The sequence below is a fragment of the Schistocerca americana genome, chromosome 3 (assembly GCF_021461395.2).
Source record: "Schistocerca americana isolate TAMUIC-IGC-003095 chromosome 3, iqSchAmer2.1, whole genome shotgun sequence".
Taxonomy (NCBI): Eukaryota; Metazoa; Arthropoda; class Insecta; order Orthoptera; family Acrididae; genus Schistocerca; species Schistocerca americana.
In genome coordinates this window covers 556,493,223-556,516,242 of record NC_060121.1, presented here as the reverse complement: position 1 = coordinate 556,516,242, position 23,020 = coordinate 556,493,223, and the positions used below count along the sequence as shown (strand labels likewise).

The following is a 23,020-nucleotide window of genomic DNA, read 5'->3' as shown; positions in this document are numbered from 1 at the left end:
CCATGGGCAAAGAATAAATAAATGAATAAATAAATTGTGCGTTCAGTTGCCTCCTCAGCTCCCCCTTCCCCTCAGCTTCACAATGATTTCAACAGGGCTCTCATCGAGTGGTCTTCACTGGTGGACAGCCTTGCAGCTTCCATCACACAGCTTCAATCCAAGCACTCTGCAGTCGATGATCTCCACACTTGCAACACTGAACTGAACCATGCCATATTCTTGGCTACACAAGTGCTCACTGATGCACGTTGCCTCATACAACACCTGTCAATGCCACTGCCCTCCCCCCCCCCCCCCCCCCCACCACCACCACCTCCCCTGACACCGACGACACACCTCGTGGTTGATGCTGCCACTCCCCAACACTGGCGATGTAACTTGTGGAACTTTGATGCCGCCACCTCAGACAGCTCCGCCAGCACATCAGGTTAGTGACTCTTGTGTGCTACTGAGTCCCATTCGCAATGGCCCCTGAGTGAGTTTGGTTGCCCTGCTGAATGTTATCACAAATGGAACAACACACAAAATTGTCACAATGGATGGGCCAGCATTGCGTCATAAAGCACGCAGACTACCGCTACATGAACTAAGCCTTGCTAAGGCTGCAGTAGAGGAACAGGTATTGTCCATCCATCAGGCAGCAACTGGCTTCATCAATACATTTAGTTTCCAAAAAGGATGGCACATTGTGACTCTGCGGTGACACTCACCACCTCAATGCGTGGGACCTTATTAAACAATTACCCTATACCTCATATACAAGATTTTGCGAAAGTACTTAGCAGAGCACACATCTTCAGCGTCTTGGACTGCCACAAGGTATATTTTCAGATACCCATGAAACAGAGTGACTTACCAAAGTCAGCATTTGTCATGCCCTCCACCCTCTACAAATTTTGTTACATGCCTTATAGCCTCAAAAACATGGCCCAAACTTGGCAGCATTTTTTAGACTCACTTTTGTTTAACTGCTCATATTTTTATGCATATACCTTGATGATATACTCATTTTTTCCTCCTCTGACAGAGAACACAAACTCCACCTGGCCAAGTCAGAACTCCAACGCTTCGCTGTCACTTTTCTGGGGCACACCATCTTCTCCAAAGGTATACACCCCCCTTGGGTCTGGGTTGACTTCATTGGTAACCTACCTCTCCCAGTGTCATTTCATGGATTATGCTGGCTTTTAGGAACCATCAATTTTTACTGTCATAACCTACTGATGCCGGCAGCCATTCAAACCCTTCCGGCTGGTAAACAAACCTCTGGCAATAGCCGGGTACAGTGGACTGACAATATGGTGAGAGCTATTGAAGATCTTAAATCAACATTAGCACATGCTGTCACTCTCACGTACCCTTTGCCAGACACCCACATCTCTATTACAGTGGATGCGAGCGATTTCATGATCAGTGCAGTCATAAAACAGCACGTTGGTGACATGACGCAGCAACTTCAGTTTTTTTTCCAACAAACTATCTGGAGCTCAACGTAAATGGTCAATGTTTGACAGACAATTGCTGGTAGAGTACAAAGCTGTAAAATATTTCTGTGAAGACATTGAAGGAAGGAATATAACACTTTTCATAGATCAACACCCCTTCACAAATGCTGTCCATAACCCCGCTGTTGATCTTCCTGCACATCGGTTTTGGCAGATGGACTTAATATGCCAACACATAACAGACATCTGTTACATCCGAAGTTCAGAAAATGTGGTGGCTGACTACCTATCATGTATCAATTCAATTTTGTCCCTCATTAATTTCAACGAACTGGCCCGCTTACAGGACAATGATACTGAACTGCAGAACCTCCAACAGGACCCCAGTACTTCCCTCCAGATAATTTCCTGCAACCTACCAGGCTTGGTAACATCACTATGGTGCGATATGTCCATGAGCACCAGACGGCCTATTGTTCCGTCTGTGCTGCTTTGCCAAGTATTCACTATGTTACATAACCTTTCAAATCCTGGTGCTAAGGCTGCTATGTGCTTTGTTACAGAATGCTTTGTGTGGCCAGATGAAGAGGGAATTTCGTACGTGGGCTTATGCTTGTATACAGTGACAGCACAGCAGAGTCAGCAGGCACACACAACCCCCTCTAGGTAACTTCGACATCCTGAAAGGCCACTTCCGACATGTGCATCTGGACCTCATAGGACCATCACCCGTGTCTGATGCTTTCAGGTATATGCTGTCTGTCATCTATCATGTTACCTGCTGGGTGGAGGCAACACTCTTGAAGGACATTACCACGGATTCCGTAGCATGAGCATTTATATCCTCCTGGATAGCTCAATCTGGCTGCCCTACATCCATCACCCATGACCAGTGTAGGCAGTTTGAATCCTTGCTGTTTAACAAACTCTGTGTGCTCCGTGGGGTGGATAGATTCTGCATTATGGCTTGCCACCCACAGAGCAATGGACTGGTTGAGCATTGGCACAGGACTCAGAAAGTGACCCTCATGTGGAATGGCGGTGAGTCGTCCAATGCCCTTCCCTGGGTTATGTTAGGAATAGGCATGGCTTATAATACAGACCGTGAGGCTTCACTTGCGGAGCTCCTGTATGGCAAGACCCTAATTCTCCCCACAGAGTTTGTCAACAACGAAATAACTGTCAACCTATGTGACCTCCCTGCTCTAGTTGAGAGTGTCTGGTTGCACAAAGCCACGATCTGCATTCCCCTCCATGACCACACACCTGTCATCAGGTTTTTCTGTATTTGGCTCTGGACTCTTGCAAGTTCGTTATGTTACAGGATGACACATTCAAACCAGCATTACAGCCACGTTACTCTGGCCTGCACTGAGTATTGGCTCACATGGACAATACGATGTATATCCTCATCAATGGCCATCAACACAGTTTCTCTTCAACATGTGAAACCAACCTGGACAATTGAAGAATCTGAACCACAACCTCCTGATTTGAGTGCTCCTGTGTCATGCAATGGCTCCGATCTCACACATACCGCCCACTCCCCTGCGCCCCACCCTGGTCATATGTGCACAAATCCTACACCTTCGGGCAGCTCAGCTGTTGCATGTGATAATATTCTACCCTCACTTCACTCAGGCATTGCGTGTGATGATCCACAACCTCAGGCCCAACCACATGTGGTGTGTGACGTTAACCCGTCACAAGTGTTGGCAACCAATGCCCCACAGAATGTTTTACTGCTTCCCCTGAACTACATTATTCTCCCCACCCCGCATTCCCCCTAGCATTTTCTACATCCACTGTTGATGACCTTTGTCTGTCAATCAGTGCCTCTGGGTGTCCACATGATGAACTTCCCTTACAGCTCCACGAGGGATCCATCTTCGTTCTCCTAATAGGGGACTTTTCGTAATGTCCCTATCACAAACAGAGTGGATTCAGCTGGCATAGCTGCAATGTTCAGCACCAACAGAATGCTCAAGATTCACATCCCCCTCTCCACCCGTACTTCAATGACGACATCTTCCGTGCCAGTCCAGTTCACGCATGCAGTCAACCAGTCCATTCTCCGCACTGGATGTCAGACTGTAACATCACTAGTCCACACACCCACGTCCCCCCCCCCCCCCCCCCCCCACTCCCACAGTCCTCCGCACTCCTGGGGCAGGAGGGGCGGGAGGGCGGTGGCATCTGTGGCGACCATCAACCGCCAGTAACTGCCACCTGTCAAGTTCAGAGTAAATTGTCTTTGGACTTGGTGTTCTTTTGGACTGTGTGTCCTTTTGACTCTGTTGTGGATGTCTGAACTGTTATTACCTGTAATGTTTTCCCTGTGTCTGGTGCAATTATATGAACTGTAATAGAAGTGCCTGATCGTAATCAGTTGGAGTTTTCTGTGTGTGGTCAGTCGGTATAGCTAGAAAACCCACAGATATAAATTTTAGAAATTTATTGTGTAAGATTCTTGAAGAGGCTATCTTCTAGATATTTTTTTTGCATAAGATTAGAAGAAATTAAAAATCATGTGACACATCTGACACATATTCATGACATACCATTGTGTCGCAACATGGCGGTTGAGAAACCCTGGTCTGGTTAACTTGCACACTGAGTTACATTGTCTTAAGTTATATACAAAGCTTCTAACTTTAATACTTGACTTATTGTTTTAAGCCTTTAATATAAATTATACCTCTTGATGAGTAGATTATGACAGCATTTTAAATTTTGAAATTTAGTGAATAGTTATATTAAATACTGAAAATCAAATTTTTGTTCCCCTGTGAGCCTTTAGCTACACAATGTGCTACTGGGATTTGATGACTGTTTTGTAATAGAGATTCATAAGTCAGAGCCACAATTCCTTAGCCTCCTTGACCAATCTAGTTTAATGACATTATTGGTGCCATCATTGTTAGTGACAGAATAAAACATTAATAAAAGACTTTTTCTTGGGAGACAAGCCCACATGTAGTGCAGCGATTTGTATGCTTTCAGTAGGTAACATATATTCTCTCATGGGTAAAGATTTCTTTCTTTATATTTAGAGGAATCCATACTTAAGTCAAAATACTGAAATTTGTGAACTTCATTTAATAGTAAATGGACTTTTTGTAGTGCATATTTCAAAATATTTAATTTGCACAAATGGCAAGTGGCTGATGTTTTGTTTTCTTACAGAAGTGTAGTTTATACCATCTTGGAGTAGGGGGTCTTGTGAGCACAAGATAGTACCAGAAATAAACAAATATATCAGGAGACTCTTTAAACTTTATTCTTGTCTTTTAAACTTAACTAACAAACTCCGTTGTTGCCTAATAAACTTCAGGAAGTTGTTAGAATTTTTAACCACATTATCATTCACTTTATAATAAAACACCAACATGAATATTCACTCTCTCTGACATGAAAAATAAAAAAATATACAGTTTTATCTGAAGAAACAATACACATCAATTACAATAACTAACATTAGTTATCTGCCTGCAGTACTTTTAAAATCTCTCAAAGCCAGTGAATAAGAATGTGCAGATTAGCATACACAACATATCTCATTCATTCATTGCCTTAGCAACACACGTCTTTTGAAGCACCATATTTCCATAAATCATTTTGCATGAAAACATAAATCTATTTTCACAGTTTTTCTTCTGTTAATAGTTGCAACAATTATGTATTTTCACATATACTGCTAACCAGTAGCAATATAGTTACTTGTTGTAGTACATAACACTTCTTTTCTCATACAACATTGTTTTAGATATTTCTTAATAACAAACAGCAGCACTATGTAAAAATATGGAGGAAAATTTATGTAAAAATATGAAGTTTTTATGCATACTAGCATATAATGTGAAAGTTTCAATGTTTGATACATGGAAGTGACTTGTACGTCCACTAGCAAGCAATATGAATTGAAATTCATAAACTCAAGAATGTTTCTCTTAGTTTGACAGTGTTTTATGGTACCACCACACTAAGTCTTACTTTGGAAAAAGAAACATTTGTAATTTTGAGATTAGATGAGTGAATTGTAAATAAGTGAATCTATGAACAAAGATGTCAACAATACAATGACTATTTGTGTTTTATTAAAAATACTAAAAAGCTAACAAAATAAATGGAGATCATGGAAATATCTGTATGAACAAAAATAACTAACCTTACAGGCTTGCATTTTATGTCTGTTCTTTGTATTTAATAGAAATGATTTTTGGTCTCTGCCAGCATAATCTTTTTGTGTGTGTTGTGAGTAGATTATTACCACTTATGAAAGGGGACATAAATGACATTCATTGGTGCCTAAAATCATTGCGACTATGTAGATTAATGAGTGATGTGCTGGGTAGAGCAAGACTGGAAAAATGTTTAATGATGGATATGGCAGAAATATTTTTGAAAATTGTTTTCTGTGTAGGACTATTTGCATTATGCACACTACAGCATAGCTTCACATTGAGTGCCATGTAAGGGGACACACTTTGTGGTTCTTAAAATTAAAAATGCAGTGTCAGAAAAGTTACTGAATCCTGGAATCAAATGAAACAGGGAAAGCAGAGAAGACACACCGAGAAAAAAATTTAGCACAACTCAGCAGTGTCAACGCCCATTGAGGAAGTTTCAGGAAAAATGAAAATATGTTAGACCAGTAGTGTTTTATTGGAATACAAGGTTTCCATTAAATAACAGTACAATTTTCCAACAATATATTTGTTTCTGAAACTGGAATTCACAGCTTGGAAAGAATGTGCATGATTTTAACATTCTAATTGTGAGACATGAAGGGTGAGACTGTAGAGAATGCAAGACATGGTTAATCTGCTTATGTGAAGAGACTAAGAAGAAAAGATGTATGAACAAAACATAAAGAACTAACTGACTGGGTGAAAGGCTTAAATAGCAGGAGATGTGAAGGCAAGAAAGCAGTAATTGTTTAACAGTCATGTGAGAACCAACAGAAGTTAAATGCATCTTGTGTGCCTAATTGTTGTTGTTGTTGTTGTGGTGGTGGTACATTACAATAACACTGGAACAAAAGGAGACAGGATCAATTTATATGCTACATTGCAACATGAGGTGAAAAGGGAAAGGGGTGGGTGAAGGGACAATCATGATGGTGGCAGTATTAATATTCAATGATACAATTTCTCAGGTAATTTGTGTGTAGTTTTTTGGGAAATGTCTGTCTACAGACTCTTTGTTATTAAATTTCTGAAAGTACTTTAAAAATCACTTAAGGTAAACTAATATTGATTTTGATGCATCAGTTTCATTTGTCACTTCATTATGATAGAAAACAGCATTCTATTGCACCATCTTATTCCTGTTGTAGTAAGGCTGCATGATAAGAAAAGTAATTATTTCCGTGTAGGTGAAAGCAGCTCTACAGGTGGAACATGTCAAATTTGTATTGTAATGCCCTCCTTTGTGAAATAGTTTGCAGACTCAGAGCATAATGAAATTGCATTAATTTTAAATTTGTTCTGCAAGGAATATGTAAATCTGTATCACAAATTATCATCACATTTTAGCAAATGCAGTCCTTGGGCTATTTTTCACATTGATGGTCTCATTATAGTTTTAACAACATTGGGTATTGATGCCTTGTTTGAGAATGCCAAGTCTTCAAAACCATGATCTTTAAATGACAGAGAAATGCCATTTATTTACACCTTATTTGGTAATTAAAAAAGTCTTTAGTTCCTCACATTTGCTGCTGGCTTGTCCACTTCCACAGAAAATATGCGCACGCGTGCGCACACACACACACACACACACACACACACACACACACACACACACACACACACACACACACACAGAAGTTTGCTTGCTACTGTTTTTAAGTCACTTTGGTTTTATCATTTTCACTTGGAAGAAAATAAAAGATCCAGTACACAGCATTAAACAGCATGAAAGAAACTGGAAAAATGATCCGTGAATATTTATCTATGATATTAACATCCTTAATTTTTGGCATGGAGGCCTTAATAGCTGATGCTCCTCGTTTTAGAGCATTGAACACTTTTGGCCGATGATTTGTATGTTGTATATGGCTCCTCGATCCTCGAAACCTCAGTCCACCAGTAGATCGAACTGGAAATGAATACCCTGGAGAACGATTCATACGGAAACTAGGAGGAAATCGAGAAGGATCCACAGGCTCTGTGGATGATGTAGAAAAGCGACTGTTGTGTCGGTTGCGTATGGATGGTATTGGAGACATCCGCACATCTTGAAGTTCAATTATTTCCTGATCGGGTGATGCACCTGTTGCAGAAGCAAAACCATCAGTTGTTGAAGTAATGGGCTTCATGCCTGTGAGAAAGGAAATTATATTTTTATTATGTTATTTACATGAGCAAATTTGATATAGATAAATGTTCACAAACTTGGTATTGTCGTGCCTTGCGTTGTCTTCTTCTCCTCAGCCTCCTTGGTTTTCTTAGACTTCTTTTTGGCCCGTGCTCCCCAGTATGTATAATTAACAGCTGCATATTCAAGCAGGGCAGCAAAGACAAATACAAAGCACATAACTAAATATATGTCAATTGCTTTGACATAAGATATTCGAGGAAGAGAACTGCGGACACCTGTACTTATTGTTGTCATTGTCAGTACAGTTGTGATACCTGAAAATCAATGAAATAACATAATTAACTCTTTATGCAATTTGCATACCATATAATAACAAGAAAATTTGCATGGACAGTAGTGCTGCTCATTTCTACACTGTGTGAATGTTGTATTTTTATGGAATAGTTACTTTCTCAGCTTTATTATCATCTCATGCTAGCACATGCTTTTTGTTTAGTTTTGTTTTCATAACTGTGGTGTCAAATTGGAGTACCAATAGTGTGATGGATCAAAGGATTTTTTTTTTCATGTTGTAGTAAGTCCCACAAATGCCAAAGATGAAAACCATGTGAAGAAATTCATGTGGAACAAACAGGTTTGATGCTACATATAAAGTCATGATGTAATGTGTGACAAGAGTACTTACACAAGAACTTTGAGTACTGTATATTGTTAAATACATGAATTGATTCAAACATGCATTGAGAAAATAGGAAAAATCCAGTGTGACTTGTAAAATTATGTAAAATTTGCAACATTAATCAGTAATCGTTAAGGACATGAACTATTAAAACATTAAATTCAACATGAATAACTCGTAGCTGGGCTAACCTTTTTAGAGTTTGGTTTATACTGAACATGACAATTTTGTATATTCACATTTTAACTCTATAATCATAGCAGAATATCATTCACATTGCATGGCACTGTGAAATGTGTTGCAGTTTCAATAAAAACTGTTTTTAATAGCTCTCAGAAAGATGTTGACCATGTTTTTAGACTCGATTATGCTTCTGTCAAATACTACGAAACTCCATGCATGACTGCAACAGGGGTAAAAACTTAATATCAGATACAGTGAGATGTACCTTCTGTTATACACTTTGCAGTGGTTTGCAGAGTATAGATGTTTATGTAGTTGTAGAAGGTGTACATAACAAACACAATATAGCTTTTTTTCCTATTATATCTTATTATTTACATTCTTGAAAATTTTAGTAGCAGTATTGGAATCTCATAACGTTTGATCAGAATTTCAACTCCTGTGTAGATCTTTATTTCTCTTCACATGAAAATTAAGTTTTACTCACAACTGTTTGGCATGCAGTGGAAGTAAAAGAAATACATTGTTATGAAAAAGATAAATCACTACCCACCATATAGAGGACTCAATGACTTCTCTACTCTGCTCTACTCTACAGTACTCTACTCATCTGGTGAGCAGCAATCTATCCTTTTCAAAAAAAATGTATTCCTTTTACTTGTGCTATGTCTCTAACAGTTATGACTAAAATTTAATTTTCCCTGTGAGGGGAAATGAAGATCTACTCATGAGAAAGCGAAAAGTTATAAGCAAAAACTGTTCTGTTACCTGTGACATTGGAATACATGTACTCTATGGCATTGGTCCATTACTTAGCTTGCATTTATCACGAATCTCTAGTCCAGTGTGAAGTCCCAAGTGACTGGAAAGAAGTGCAGGTGACTTCTATGCATAAGAAGGGCAATAGAACAGACCCGCAAAATTACAGACCAGTATCCCTAACATCGGTTTGCTGCAGAAACCTTGAATATATCCTCATTTTGAATATAATAAATTTTCTTGAGACCAAAAGCTTATGTCCTTGAATCAGCATAGTTTGAGAATGCATCACTCGTGTGAAGCTCAGCTTTCCTTTTTCTCATATTATATACTGCGAACTATGGATGATGGTCAACAGGCAGATTCCATATTTTGGAAAGTGTTTGACATGGTGTCCCACTGCAGGCTATTAAAGGAAGTACAAGTTTATGGAATAGGCTCACAGATATGTGAGTGGCTTGAAGGCTTCTTAAGTTATAGAAGCTGGTATGTTGTCCTCAATGGCAAGTGTTCATCAGATGGAAGAGTATTGTGAGGAGTGCCCCAGGGAAGTGTGACAGAACTGCTAATATTCTCTACATACATACATGATTTGTTGGACAGGTTGGGCAGCAATCTGTCAATACAAGATGACCTGGACAACATTTCTAGTTGGTGTGATGAATAGCAAACAAACCTGCAACGTTAGGGATACAGCATTAGTAGTGTCCAGTTTGACACAGTCACATCATTTAAATATCTGGGTATAACACTGAAAAGCAATATGAAATGGAATGAGCATGTGAGAACTGTGGTGGAAAAGGCAGTGTATTTTATTGTACTGTATTGTATTTTATTTATTGGTCCTGTTGTCTACAAAGCAGCTTATGCATAAGACATTGGACAAGTCAAGTTATAAGTATACAGCTGTAAGTCATTTCTAGGCATTCTTATTGAAGGTTACAATAATACACTTTATACATAAGTATTTATATAACACATTTCATAAATTTAAATGACTTTCAATGGAGTAAAAGCAGTGATGCTGTAAATATGAATTTAGAGATTTTCCAAAGGTGCATTTCCCATGTGCCATTTTTGGCACAGAGCTGTGCTGATTTGGGTTATATGTAAGTTTCTGATTTGTATGGTAAATATTACATTTATTTCAAAGAATAAAAGGGTTTCCATAATGTATACACATGGCAATGAAGGATTACCAGATTTCTTAAACAGAGGGTTCCAAGAGTCACTAGGCTTGCACCCAGAAAAGATTCTAATGGCCCTGTTTTTAGTTTAAATTTGCTACAGCTGTTTTAGAGTTTCCCCAGAAAGTGACCCCATATCTAAGTCGAGAATTAAAGTAGGCATGATATGCATTCATTATTGTTTTCTTATTACAGAATGATTTTAGTTAGCAAAGAAGGTAACATGTTTTGCTCAATTCTGCATTGAGATATTCAATTAGCTCATTCCATTTTACGTTGCTTAACAGCCAAAGCCCTAAGAATTTGGCTTCAGTACTGTTAACAATTAGTTTGTCATTCATAGAGACCTTTGAGATAAACACGTCCTTGTTAGGAACATTGTGGAATTTTAGTACAATGGCTTTTTACTGTTTATTATAAGCTGATAATTCTGAGCCCAGCTGGTAAGTTGTTTTGTGGCCATGTTAACTCACTGCTGTAACTGTTCATTGCTGTCTCCTTTTAGTAGAACTGTGGTGTCATCTGCAAATATGATTGTTTTATGTGCATCAGCATTTAAGTTTAGATCATTTACGTACAGAAGGGGTCCCATTACTAATCCTTGGAGTGCACCACATTTAATTTGTTTATAGTCAGATAAGTGTTCAGATACAAAATTGTTAAGGCTTTCATGGCCACTTGTTTACAAACTGCCTGTTGGCTACTGTCTCGGGTTCTTCAGCTGACGTTGGTCTGATGATTTTTCTGGGGTTTTGCCAGCACATTATCAAAGTTTCACCCTCCATTGCTGGTAGTGGACTAGAGCTGAGCTTGCGGCTGCAGACTATATGTATCTGGCATGCCAACATCTGAGGACTTCTCCACAGTCATTCACGGTGTGGTTCTCTTGCTATTTGCGATGGTCGTTCACTGCAGCACAGGAAGCCAAGCTCCATTTGCCTTGAGGTTTTCCTCTTTCTTGTTGAAGCTATTCTCACAACTGTTCATTTCTACAGCTTCTCTGAACAAGTTGGTGTGATAGTTCTTCTCTACAGCCAGAACTTCCATGTCGCCGAATTTTACTACATGGTCGGTCTCACACAGCGAGTGCTCTGCCACAGCCGATTCCTCCAGCTGTCCCAACCTGCAATGTCATTTATGTTCAGTAATCCTGGTGTTCATCGATCGTCCAATCATTCCAACAAACTTTTCCACATGTGCATGGTATGCAGTATATTCCTGGCATTGCAAGTGGGTCCCTTTTCTCCTTTGCCAATCTGAGATCCTCTTTGATTTTCTTTGTTGGTTTGTTAATAGTCTTTACACCATGTTTGTGCAATATACGGCCGATTCTGTCCATCACTCTGGGAATGTATGGCAGGAAGGCCATATCCGACACTTCTTTTCCTGATTTCTCACTTTGCCGAGTGTTTGGCTCTGTTATACTTCTAATATCACAGGTACTCCACAAGTGTTATTAGAAATATAACAGAACCAAACACTCGGCGAAGTGAGAAATCAGAAAAAGAAATGTTGGGTATGACCTTTCTGCCATACATTCCCAGAGTGATGGACAGAATTGGCTGTATATTGCAGAATTAGCCGTATATTGCACAAACATCCCATAAAGACTATTTACAAACTGACAAAGAAAATCGAAGAGTGTTTCAGATTGACAAAGGACAAAAGGGACCCACTTGCAATGCAGGAATATACTGCATACCATGCACGGGCACAGAAGTTTATGTTGGATTGACTGTACAATCGATCAACTCCAGAATTACAGAACATAAATGACATTCCAGGTTGGGTCAGATGGAGAAATCGGCTGTGGCAGAGCACTCACTGTGAGAGACCGACCACATAGTAAAATTGTAAAATTGGTTGTAGAGAAGAACTATCACACCCACTTGTTCAGAGAAGCTGTAGAAATACAAAACCATTAGAACAACTGCAAAAAGAAAGAGGAAAGCCCCAAGGTAAATGGATTCTGGCTTCGTGTCCTGCAGCGAACGACCATCGCAGGTAGCAAGAGAATCGTGTTGGAAATGACCACGGAGAAGCCCTCGGACGTTGGTGCTCCAGATACATATAGTCTGCAGCCATGGGCTTGGCTCCAATCCACCACCAGCAATGGAGGGTGAAACTTTGACAATGATGGCCTCTCGTGCTGGCAAAATATGAGAAAAATCATCAGACGAACGTCGGCCGAAGAACCCAAGACAGAAGCCAACAGGCAGTTTGTTCAGATACAGTTTTTAGTTTGATATATGTGTGCTTGATGCACACTTTCTGCTTATGATTAGCCAGAAAGAAACTGATCCAGTTGTTGGACAGACCTTGAATACCATATCTTTCAAGCTTTGATAGCAGAATTTTATGATCCACCATGTTGAAAGCTTTTGACAAGTTAGTAAATACTCCTATTTATTTCTTTTTTTGTCCATCAGGTTTGCCGGCTGGTGTGGCCGTGCGGTTAAAGGCGCTACAGTCTGGAACCGCGTGACCGCTACATCGCAGGTTCGAATCCTGCCTCGGGCATGGATGTGTGTGATGTCCTTAGGTTAGTTAGGTTTAATTAGGTCTAAGTTCTAGGCAACTGATGACCTCAGAAGTTAAGTCGCATAGTGCTCAGAGCCATTTGAACCAATCCATCAGGCTTAGGATGGAATTGATGCACTCACAAACAGTAGTTGTCGTTGAACTCTTATTTCTGTATCCATATTGTTCATTATGTAGGATGTTTTTTTAGTTCATAAATTTCATAAGTTTGTTATACATAACTTTTTCTAATACTTTTGAGATGCAGGAGGCAACTGTGATGGGTCTGTAGTTATTTACATTATCTTTCTCACCTTTTTTTATATACTGAAAAAACTTTTGACATTTTCAGTACATCAGGGAAAGTGGCTGCCTGAAGTGAGCAGCCACATAAGTGTGTGAGTATTTCAATTAGGTTTTTTGCACTCTTCTTTAATACTGTTAGAGGTATATCATCAATGCCCACAGAAGGCAAATGGTCAACTTTGGTTTATTGGGAGAATTCTAGGAAAGTGTGGTTCATCTGTAAAGGAGACTGCATACTATATGCTAGTGTGACCCATTACTGAGTACTGCTTGAGTGTTTTGCATCCATTCCAGGTTGGATTAAAGCAAGACATTGAAGCAATTCAGAGGCAAGCTGCTAGATTTGGTACTGGGAGGATCGAATAACACACAAGTATTACAGGGATGCTTCAGGAACTGAAATGGGAATCCCTGGAGGGAAGGCGAACATTATTTTCAAGGAACACTATTAAGAAAATTTAGGGTACCAGCATTTGCATCTGATTGCAGAATGGTTCTGTTTCCTCCAACATACGTTGTGTGTAAAACAGGGTTCATGCAGATGCATATAGACAGTTGTTTCTCTCTCATTCCATTTGTGAGTGTATGATCAATCACACTCCTCTAACATTACCTTTTTTTTTTTTAAAAAAAAAAAAAATAGAGATAACCAATACCACGTATACCATCAGTTCTTGCATAGGTTAAAATTATCTCAGCTGTTTCATTAAAAGAATTCATATGATTTTGTATATAATGTTTTATATTTCAAGCTAAAATGTATAAAAAAGGAAATTAATGTGTTACAATTGATATGTACTAACAGTTAAAATTATTCTTCTTCTAAAAATATCTGAAATTATGAAATTTATGGTATACTTAAAATTTATATTATTAATTGTACAATATAACTCTAATCATTAAATTTATTTCTAGATTTATTGATAAAATAACGATATAATTTGATGAAGATTCTTTTTTGGTAAAGAAAGTTTGTAAACTCTTCTGCTTTGTAAGCTCTTTGGAATAATGTGAGTACTGCAGAATGTAAGTAGTGGTAGACATGCCTCTGATGGAAGTAGATGTTTTTTTAAGTTTGTCACCAACTATGTAATTATTGTTTTTTTTTAATGTGGAAAATGTAAATTGGTGTGATGTTGAAAGATATGACAAAGAATAAAATTCAAGAATAATACAGGCAAATCTTCATCAGTTATTTAGTCATCAGGAACCTACAAAATCCAAATTTCTGCAGCAAGTGTTTGAGCCATCAACAACAACAACAACAACAACAACAATGAGATAATGAAGAGAAGTAAAAAGTTATTTTTTGGTATATCTTATGCCTCTTGAAGCTTTCAAAATTTGTGCAAAGACAGAGAATTTTGATAGTTATGTGTGGGAGGGCAAGATTACAAGTGCAATGGGAAAGGAAATGACTAATAGTGGTAAGGGATACCCTCTGACATGCACCGTAATGTAGACTGTGGAATAAGGTAGAAACTTTCAGAGGTGATAGTATGGATGGGGGGAAAAAAAAAGTAGTAAACACGGGCTCTAAAATACATACCTTAAGAGCTATGTGGACTTGTTCAATAGAGGAGATGTGTTTCACAATAGCAAAGGTTAACAAGTGCTCATAGCTCCCCCAGTATGAATTTCAGAGCCCACATTCTTTGTATATTTCTTTCCTTATTTTGGTTCATACTACCATGTTTGAAAGCTGCCTATTCTACAGTATTGGCAACAACATTACCAATACATGTATTCCACTATCAGAGGTATCAGAACAGTTTCTTGACGTGTTCGTTTCTGGTACAGGGGCCATTACCTCAGATTGATACATTTATCCTTCACCATTATCCTAGAAAGTTTATAACACAGAATCACCTTGTTTATACATACATTGCAGGTGCTGGCACCTATAACACTGATGCTCTGTAGCATCACTGGATGACATTTCCTATTCAAAATATTATATACTCACTCCCCTCTAAAAGTCCTAAAGGGAATTTCAAACACTCAGTACTAGAAAACAAAATGAACACTGATAACTGTCTACTATGCTTTGTTCCATAGCCACATTTTGTATGGATTACAGCTATGGAGTCATTTGGCAGGCTGCAAGGGTATAAAACAAGAGAGACTTTTCTGGTGATTGCTGTGAGGATGTTCAACAAACTACCTGTTGAATTGCATTGCAGACCCTACCACTGGACAACTTCAAGAAACAAATTGCTGAAGGCCTAAAACAATGCCCACTATACTCGGTCCAAGAATTCTTTGACTGTGAAGAAAGCGAATGGACAGAGTGAACATGACACTGTCTATATACATTACCTGTATTAAGTTTAGATGTTATTCTGTAATTAATTATTTTTTAAATCACTTGATTGTAACTTTGACACAGTCTGTCCAGCCATGGCTGGTGAATGACAAAGACTGGTAATAAATGGTAGTGCACATTCCACTGCAGAGCGAAAAATGCGTTTTGAAAATGTAATTGGCCATCAAGTAATATGTGGTTCCTGAAGAGGGACAGCAGTCTTTTTACTTGTTGCAGGGGCAACAGTCTGGGTGATTGAGTGACATGACCTTATGACATTAGTCAACATGACTTTACAAGGCTGGTACTGTGATTGGCTGAAAGCAAGGGGAAACCACAGCTGTTATATTTCCTGAGGCCATGCACCTCTATTGTATGGTTGAATGATGATTGTATCCTCTTGGGTAAAATGTTGTGGAGGTAAAATTGTTCCTCATTCAGCATTCTGGCCAGGGACTACTCAGAAGGATGTCTTCATCAGGAGAAAGAAAACTGGTATTCTATGGATTGGAGTGTGAAATGTTAGTTCTTTTACCATGTAGATAAGCTAGAGAGAGCATGAAATAAGAAACACTGTATAACAGGAAGCATGCAGGATAAAACGGATGAATGCAGGAACTGAAAAAATAAAAGTCTGAAGAAGGCAGAAGACAGTATATAAAGCTTAACAAGGTGCTAAGAAAAGTTAACTGACCAAGATAGAAAGGACTGGATGAGGAAACAGTTTGAAGAAATAGAATAACTGGAAAAGATAAAAAAAAGGGAACTTGGAAGAAATATACAGAACAATGTAATCCCTGACAAGAAAAAAAGTAATGAAAATAAGAAAACAAGTAGTGTTAAATTAAGATGGAAAGAAGACATCACGTATAGATGAAAAGTTGAAAGTTTGAATGGATTACGTGGAAGACTTGCACAGTGCACACGCAAATAACATCATACTGGTTTTGGAAGATGAACAGGGAAAGGAAGAGAGAATGAAGAAGACTGAAATCCTAAGATGGAGAAGTGGGAATCAGAGAAAGCAATTCAGGGGTTCCATGAAAAGAAAGCATTGAGCTACTATAGAGCACCATCTGAGGCACTGAAAGTCTTAGACCTGACAAATTCATGGATGGAGCAATACATACAATAAGGGAAAGGCAACCACTTGCCTATACTCGATTATTGAAAGCAGTTGCCTGAGAAGATAGAGGTGGGGAGGTGCTACAGAAGGATGCAAGGAGGGAAAGAGTCAGGTCTTTGGACAGATGACTTCAGAGCCACACAACAATGCAAAAAGAATATAGACCAAACGGAACAACAAATGAAATGTAGGAAGAGGGAGGGGGGGGGGGGGGGGGGGGGGGAACTGAAAGGGAAGAAAGGGGTGGGGGAAGAGAGAGAGAGGGGGGAGGCGGAGGGGGGGTGTTGAATGCCCATATGGGGGAGGGGGAAGTCAAGAGGAAAAGCGATGGGAGAAAGAAGACAGTGCATGATCTGACCATGGGGATTGCAAGAATGCAGACTGAGTTGAAGAAACAATTCCCATCTGCATAGTTCAGATAGGAATTTCCTCCTGTACCCCCTCCCCACCTCCATCAGCTCAGGCAACTGCTTTCAGTAACTGAATACCAATAATCAGGAGATTATGCATTTGGGTATCTGTGTGGTTGTGTGTGTATGAATGTGTGTACTACTACTAGAAAAAGAAATAGTAACCGAGCGAGGTGGCGCAGTGGTTAGACACTCGCATTCGGGAGGACGACGGTTCAATCCCGCGTCTAGCCATCCTGATTTAGGTTTTCTGTGATTTCCGTAAATCACTCCAGGCAAATGCCGGGATGGTTCCTCTGAAAGGGCACGGCCGACGTCCTTCCCCATCCTTCCCTAATTCGATGAGACCGATGACCGTGCTGTCTGGTCTCCTTCCCCAAACAACCAACCAACCAAAGAAATAGTACTTGAAAGATAGTGTGAATACTGTTTTCTGTTATGTGTTTGTATGCTACATGCATTGATCACACAAGGAAATTATGACACAGGAATTTTGTCTCAAGACCTTCATAAGACTATTCTAGTACCTTTGCCTAACAACTGCAATGCAAAAGTATGCAAAGTCCACAGGACAGCTAGTTTTATTAGTCATGTTATGTTATGAAGACTGTAATGAGAATTATATTAAGGAGATTGAAAGAAAATTGAGGAACATGTAGTGGAAGAAGACCAGTTCAGGTTCACAAAGGGTAAAGGAAAAAAGACGTGCAACAGGTTGTCTGAGGAAAATACAGGGGAAGACAAGTTCAGGTTCACAAAGAGCAAAGGAAAAAGACATGCAATAGGTCGTCTAAGGACGACTGGAGAAAGAACAGTAAAAATTGCCAAGAAGCTATGTATTTATTTTATCAGTTGGGAGAACACTTTCGATAGAATCAATCAGAGTGTACTGCTGATAATTTTAAGACGTTGGTATATACTGGAAAGATAAAAGATCAATAAATGAAATATACACAAAGCAAAATATGACAGAGTAGGGAAGAAGAAGATGGAATACATGAGCACTGGAAGAAGTGTAAGACAAGAATGTTCACTGTCAGTAAATCCGTTTAACATATATGGAGAACAACTGCTACATAAGGCCATAGAGGATACAAGAGAGATTGTAATTGGAGGAGAAATAATAAAACTATAAAATATGTTGCTGGTGAAGCAGATCTGGCAGAATCAGAAGAGGAGCTGCAGCGGATTCTGAAAAGAACTGCAAGAAAAGGCAAGGAGTATGGAATAAAATAAATATAGAGAAGACAAAAGTGACGAGAATAAGCAAGAAGCAGCTCCATGTAACATATTCTTAGACACAAAAAAAAAAAAAAAAAAAGAAAAAAAAATATGTAGAACAAGTAAAAACTTTTCTCTATGTGGTAAGTATATGATATGGAATGGAAGATGAATGGACAAAATGAGGAGGAGGATATCTATAAGAAAGAGAAAATTTACAAAGATGAAGCAGTTACTAACATATGGAATAATTCCAATGGCACTGAGGAAAAAAGGTTCTAGAAAGTTTTGAAAAGTTGCTGTGGAGAAGAATGCTTAAGGTGAAATGGACAGACAGATGTAGAATGAAGAAGTAATGAAGAAAATAGGGGTAGAAAGCAGATTATTGAGTGTGATCAGAAAAAGAAAAAGATCTTGGCTTGGACATGTACTACATAGGAATTATCTGCAACAAAGAATTATAGAGGGAAAAGTGAAGGGATAAAAGGAAGACTTAGAAAGATAATTGGAACGATGGATGAATATGGAAAGGGGACATACAAATAGATGAAGGAGGATACTCAGAACAGAACACAGTGGAAAACCTTCAGTTGAAACCTGTCATAGACAGATGTACTAAAGAAGAAGGCTAGAGAATTTAAAGAGGGAACTGTACAGGCTGAAGTGAGATATTGTGGAAAATAATGAAGTGTGGTGGCAGGAGGAACAGGACTTTTGGTCAGATGAATACAGAGGTATAAATACAAAAAGCAAATACAGGTAATGCTGGAACAGGCCTAAGAAAGTGAACACAAAAAAGCCAAATAAACGCAAAGCCAACACTCACCACAACAGATGGCAACTAGCAGTTCAGCCTGTCAAGAAGTTTAATAATGTATGATGAAGTAAAAGAAATTATTCAGATAGTTAAGGGAGATGAAAATTTAACTGTGATGGTGGACTGCAATTTGATAGTAGAAAAAGGAAGAGAAGGAATAGACAATGAGAGAACACAGATCAGGGGAAAGGAATGAAAGAAGAAGCCACCTGTTTGAATTTTGCACAGAGCATAACATAATAACTGCTAACACATGGTTCAAAAAGCATGAAAGGTTATATATGTGGAAGAGACCAGGGGACTTGGGAGGATGTCAGACTGATTACGTAATGATGAGACAGAGAATTTGAACCAGATTTAGACTGCAAAATATTTCCAGGGGCAAAGGTAAGCTCTGATCCTAATTTATTGGTTATGAGCTGCAGATCAAAAACTGAATACTTTGCAACAAGGTAGGAAATTGAAGAGATGGGACTCAGACAAATTGAAATAACCAGGCATAGTTGAAAGTTTCAGGAATAGCAGTAGGCAATGCTTGACTGGATCAGGGGAAAGGAATACAACAGAAGATGATTGGGAGCATTGAAACATGAAGTAGTGAAGACAAAAGAGGATTGAATAGGCAAAACTAAGAAGCCCAGTAAAAATTACTGAATAATTTACAAGATATTGAATTCACACTGAAGTGACAAAAGTCATGGGATACCTTGTAATATCAAGTCTGACCTCCTTTTACCTGGCTAATGCAGCAATTCAACAGGGCATGGACTCAACAATTTGTTGGAAGTCCCCTACAGATATACTGAGCCATGCTGCCTCTATAGCCACCCATAATTGTGTTGCCAGTGCAGTTTTTTTGTGCACAAACTGACCTCTTGCGCATGTGCCATAAATATTCTACGGGATTCATCTTAGGTGATCTGGATGGACAAATCATTCACTTTAATTATCCAGAATGTTCTGTAAACCAACTGTGAAGAATTGTGGCTTGGTGATACATTTGGGAACATGAAGTATATGAATGGCTGCAAATGGTTTCCATGTAGCTCAAAAACTGTTTACAGCCAATGATTGGTTCAGCTGGGCCAGAGGGCCCAGTCTATTCCATGTAACCACAGCCCACACCATTATGGTACCATCACTAGCTTGCACAGTGCCTTTTTGACAACTTGGGTCCATATAGTCTGCACCACTCCCAAACTGTACCATCACCTCTTACCAGCTGCAATCAGGACTTATTTGACCAGGCCATGGTTTTCCAGTCATCTAGGGTCCAACCAATATGGTAATGAGTCCAGGAGAGGTGCTGCAGGCAATGTTGTGCTGCTAGCAAAGGCACTCACATTGGTCGTCTGCTGCCATAGCCCATTAAAGCCAAATTTTGCCACACTGTCCTAACAGATACATTCATTGTACATCTCATATTGATTTATGTAGTTATTTCATGCAGTTTTTCTTGACTTTTAGCACTCACAGTGCTACACGAATGCCCTGCTTTTGGCTTTTGGCTATTAAGTGAAGGCCATTTTCCACTGTGTTGTCCATGGTGAGAGGTAATGCCAGGAATGTGGTATTCTTGGCACACTCTTCGCACTGTGGATCTCAGAATATTGAATTCCTTAATGCTTTCTGAAACTGAATGTCCCATGTGTCTAGCTCCAAGTGCCATTCTGCAGTCAAAGTCCATTAAATCTCATTGTATGACCATAATCACATCAAAAACCTGATATTACCACCATTTTTATATGTGCATATCACTATCCCATGATTTTTGTCACATCAGTGTAATTGATGAATGGAGGAATTGTAAAAATGCAGCAAAGAGGTAGAAATTATATATGTCTAATAAATATACATGACTAATAAATGAATTAATAGAGGGAAACATTCCACATTGGGAAAATATATCTAAAAACAAAGATGATGTGACTTACCAAACGAAAGCGCTGGCACGTCGATAGACACACAAACAAACACAAACATACACACAAAATGCTAGCTTTCGCAACCAACGGTTGCTTCATCAGGAAAGAGGGAAGGAGAGGGAAAGACGAAAGGATTTGGGTTTTAAGGGAGAGGGTAAGGAGTCATTCCAATCCCGGGAGCGGAAAGACTTACCTTAGGGGGACAAAAGGACGGGTATACACTCGCACACACACACACACATATCCATCCACACATATACAGACACAATGGGCAAAGTAGACAAAATATAAAGTGCCAACTGGCTATAGCACAAAAACATTTTTGAAAACAAGAAATTTGTTCACATTTATGCTGATGGTGTACTCATGCAAAGGGTAAACATTTTTAGCAAAAATCGGAAGAAGTCATTGATTGGTTTACTTCACATTTTTATATGATACTCTAATGAATATTCAAACAGGCATAAGCTGTATAGATTAAAACTGTGTGCCGGACCGAGACTCAAACTCGGGACCTTTGCCTTTCGTGGGCAAGTGCTCTACCTTTCTTTCAGGAGTGCTAGTTCTGCAAGGTTCGCAGGAGAGCTTCTGTAAAGTTTGGAAGGAGGGAGACGAGACGAGGTATTGGCAGAAGTAAAGCTGTGAGGATGGGGCGTGAGTCGTGCTTGGGTAGCTCAGTTGGTAGAGCACTTGCCCGCGAAAGGCAAAGGTCCCGAGTACGGCACACAGTTTTAATCTGCCAGGAAGTTTCATATCAGTGCACACTCTGCTGCAGAGTGAAAATCTCATTCTATAAGCTGTATATTTTTTTCTAATCGAAAAAGTTCAGGTTTTCTGTTAAAACAGACTATGAAAAAGAAGATGCTGTACTGTGCTGTGAAAATGTGTGCTTCATTTTCTTTCTTGGAGCCAGTTGTAACTGTGACAGCAGGGTATTTAAACCATTAGATAATATCTCCCATATATAAACTGATCCATTAGGACCACTGCCCACTGTGAGGTTGTATTCTGCTTGGTGGCACTGACGGCACAGAACATGGTAAGAGAAGTATATGAGCAGAGCAGAGATGAATGGGGGATCATTCTAGTGATGATAAGTGGCGCAAATGCAGAAATCTCCTGACTTCAGTGAATTTGATAGAAGCCAGATTGTTGTGGCCCACTACCTGGGAGTGAGCATCTTGGAAATGGCAAAGCTGGTTGGCTGTTTGCATGCTACTGTCATGGGCATCTATGGAAAGTGGTTGAAGAATGCTGAAACCATAGGTAGACGACAAGAAGCTGCACATCCGTACCTCATCACAGAACATAGTTATCAGAGGCCTTCTAACTCTCTAAAGCAGGATAGACAGCAATATGAGACAGATCTGATGACAGAGTACAGAGCTGGTGCAGGGACAAGTGTTTTAGAGACTTTTCAGTGAACAGTGTGAATGTGGTGTTCTGCAGCACAGGACCCCTACAGGTTCTCATGTTGACCCAACAACATCATCAATTATAATTAGAGTGGGCACAGGATCATCGAGATTGGACTACAGATCAATGGAATCATAACCTGGTCACATGAATCCTGTTATATTGTTAAACCATGTCAATGGTCATATACAGATATGCTGTCATCCGTGCAAATTACTACTCGAAACATGCTGTGCCAGTGGGGGAGGCCTGTGGGAGCAGTATTATGTTATGAGGGACATTCACCTGGCCTTCCATGGGGACTGTGGAAGTAATTCAATGCACCATGACATCTGTGGACTATGTGCACATTATTAGGGACCACCTGTAACCCCTTAAGCTTGATGTCCTTCCCAAC

General features: G+C 39.4%; 1 protein-coding gene across 3 annotated transcripts in view; it reads right to left on the bottom strand.

The window, feature by feature from the left end:
- Positions 1–4,575: 4,575 nt before the first annotated feature.
- The window catches only part of LOC124605402 (gamma-aminobutyric acid receptor subunit beta-like), a 287,077-nt gene continuing 268,632 nt past the window's right edge, over positions 4,576–23,020 (bottom strand). The window contains exons 7-8 of one of the 3 annotated variants that reach the window (XM_047137046.1): positions 7,844–8,083; positions 4,576–7,769 (exon numbers count right to left, since the gene is read on the bottom strand). In XM_047137046.1, the coding sequence (XP_046993002.1) occupies positions 7,294–7,769; positions 7,844–8,083 (716 nt within the window). In that variant the 3' untranslated portion in view covers positions 4,576–7,293. The remainder of the gene's footprint in view (positions 7,770–7,843; positions 8,084–23,020) is intronic. The other 2 variants (XM_047137048.1, XM_047137047.1) reach the window with 2 other exon arrangements.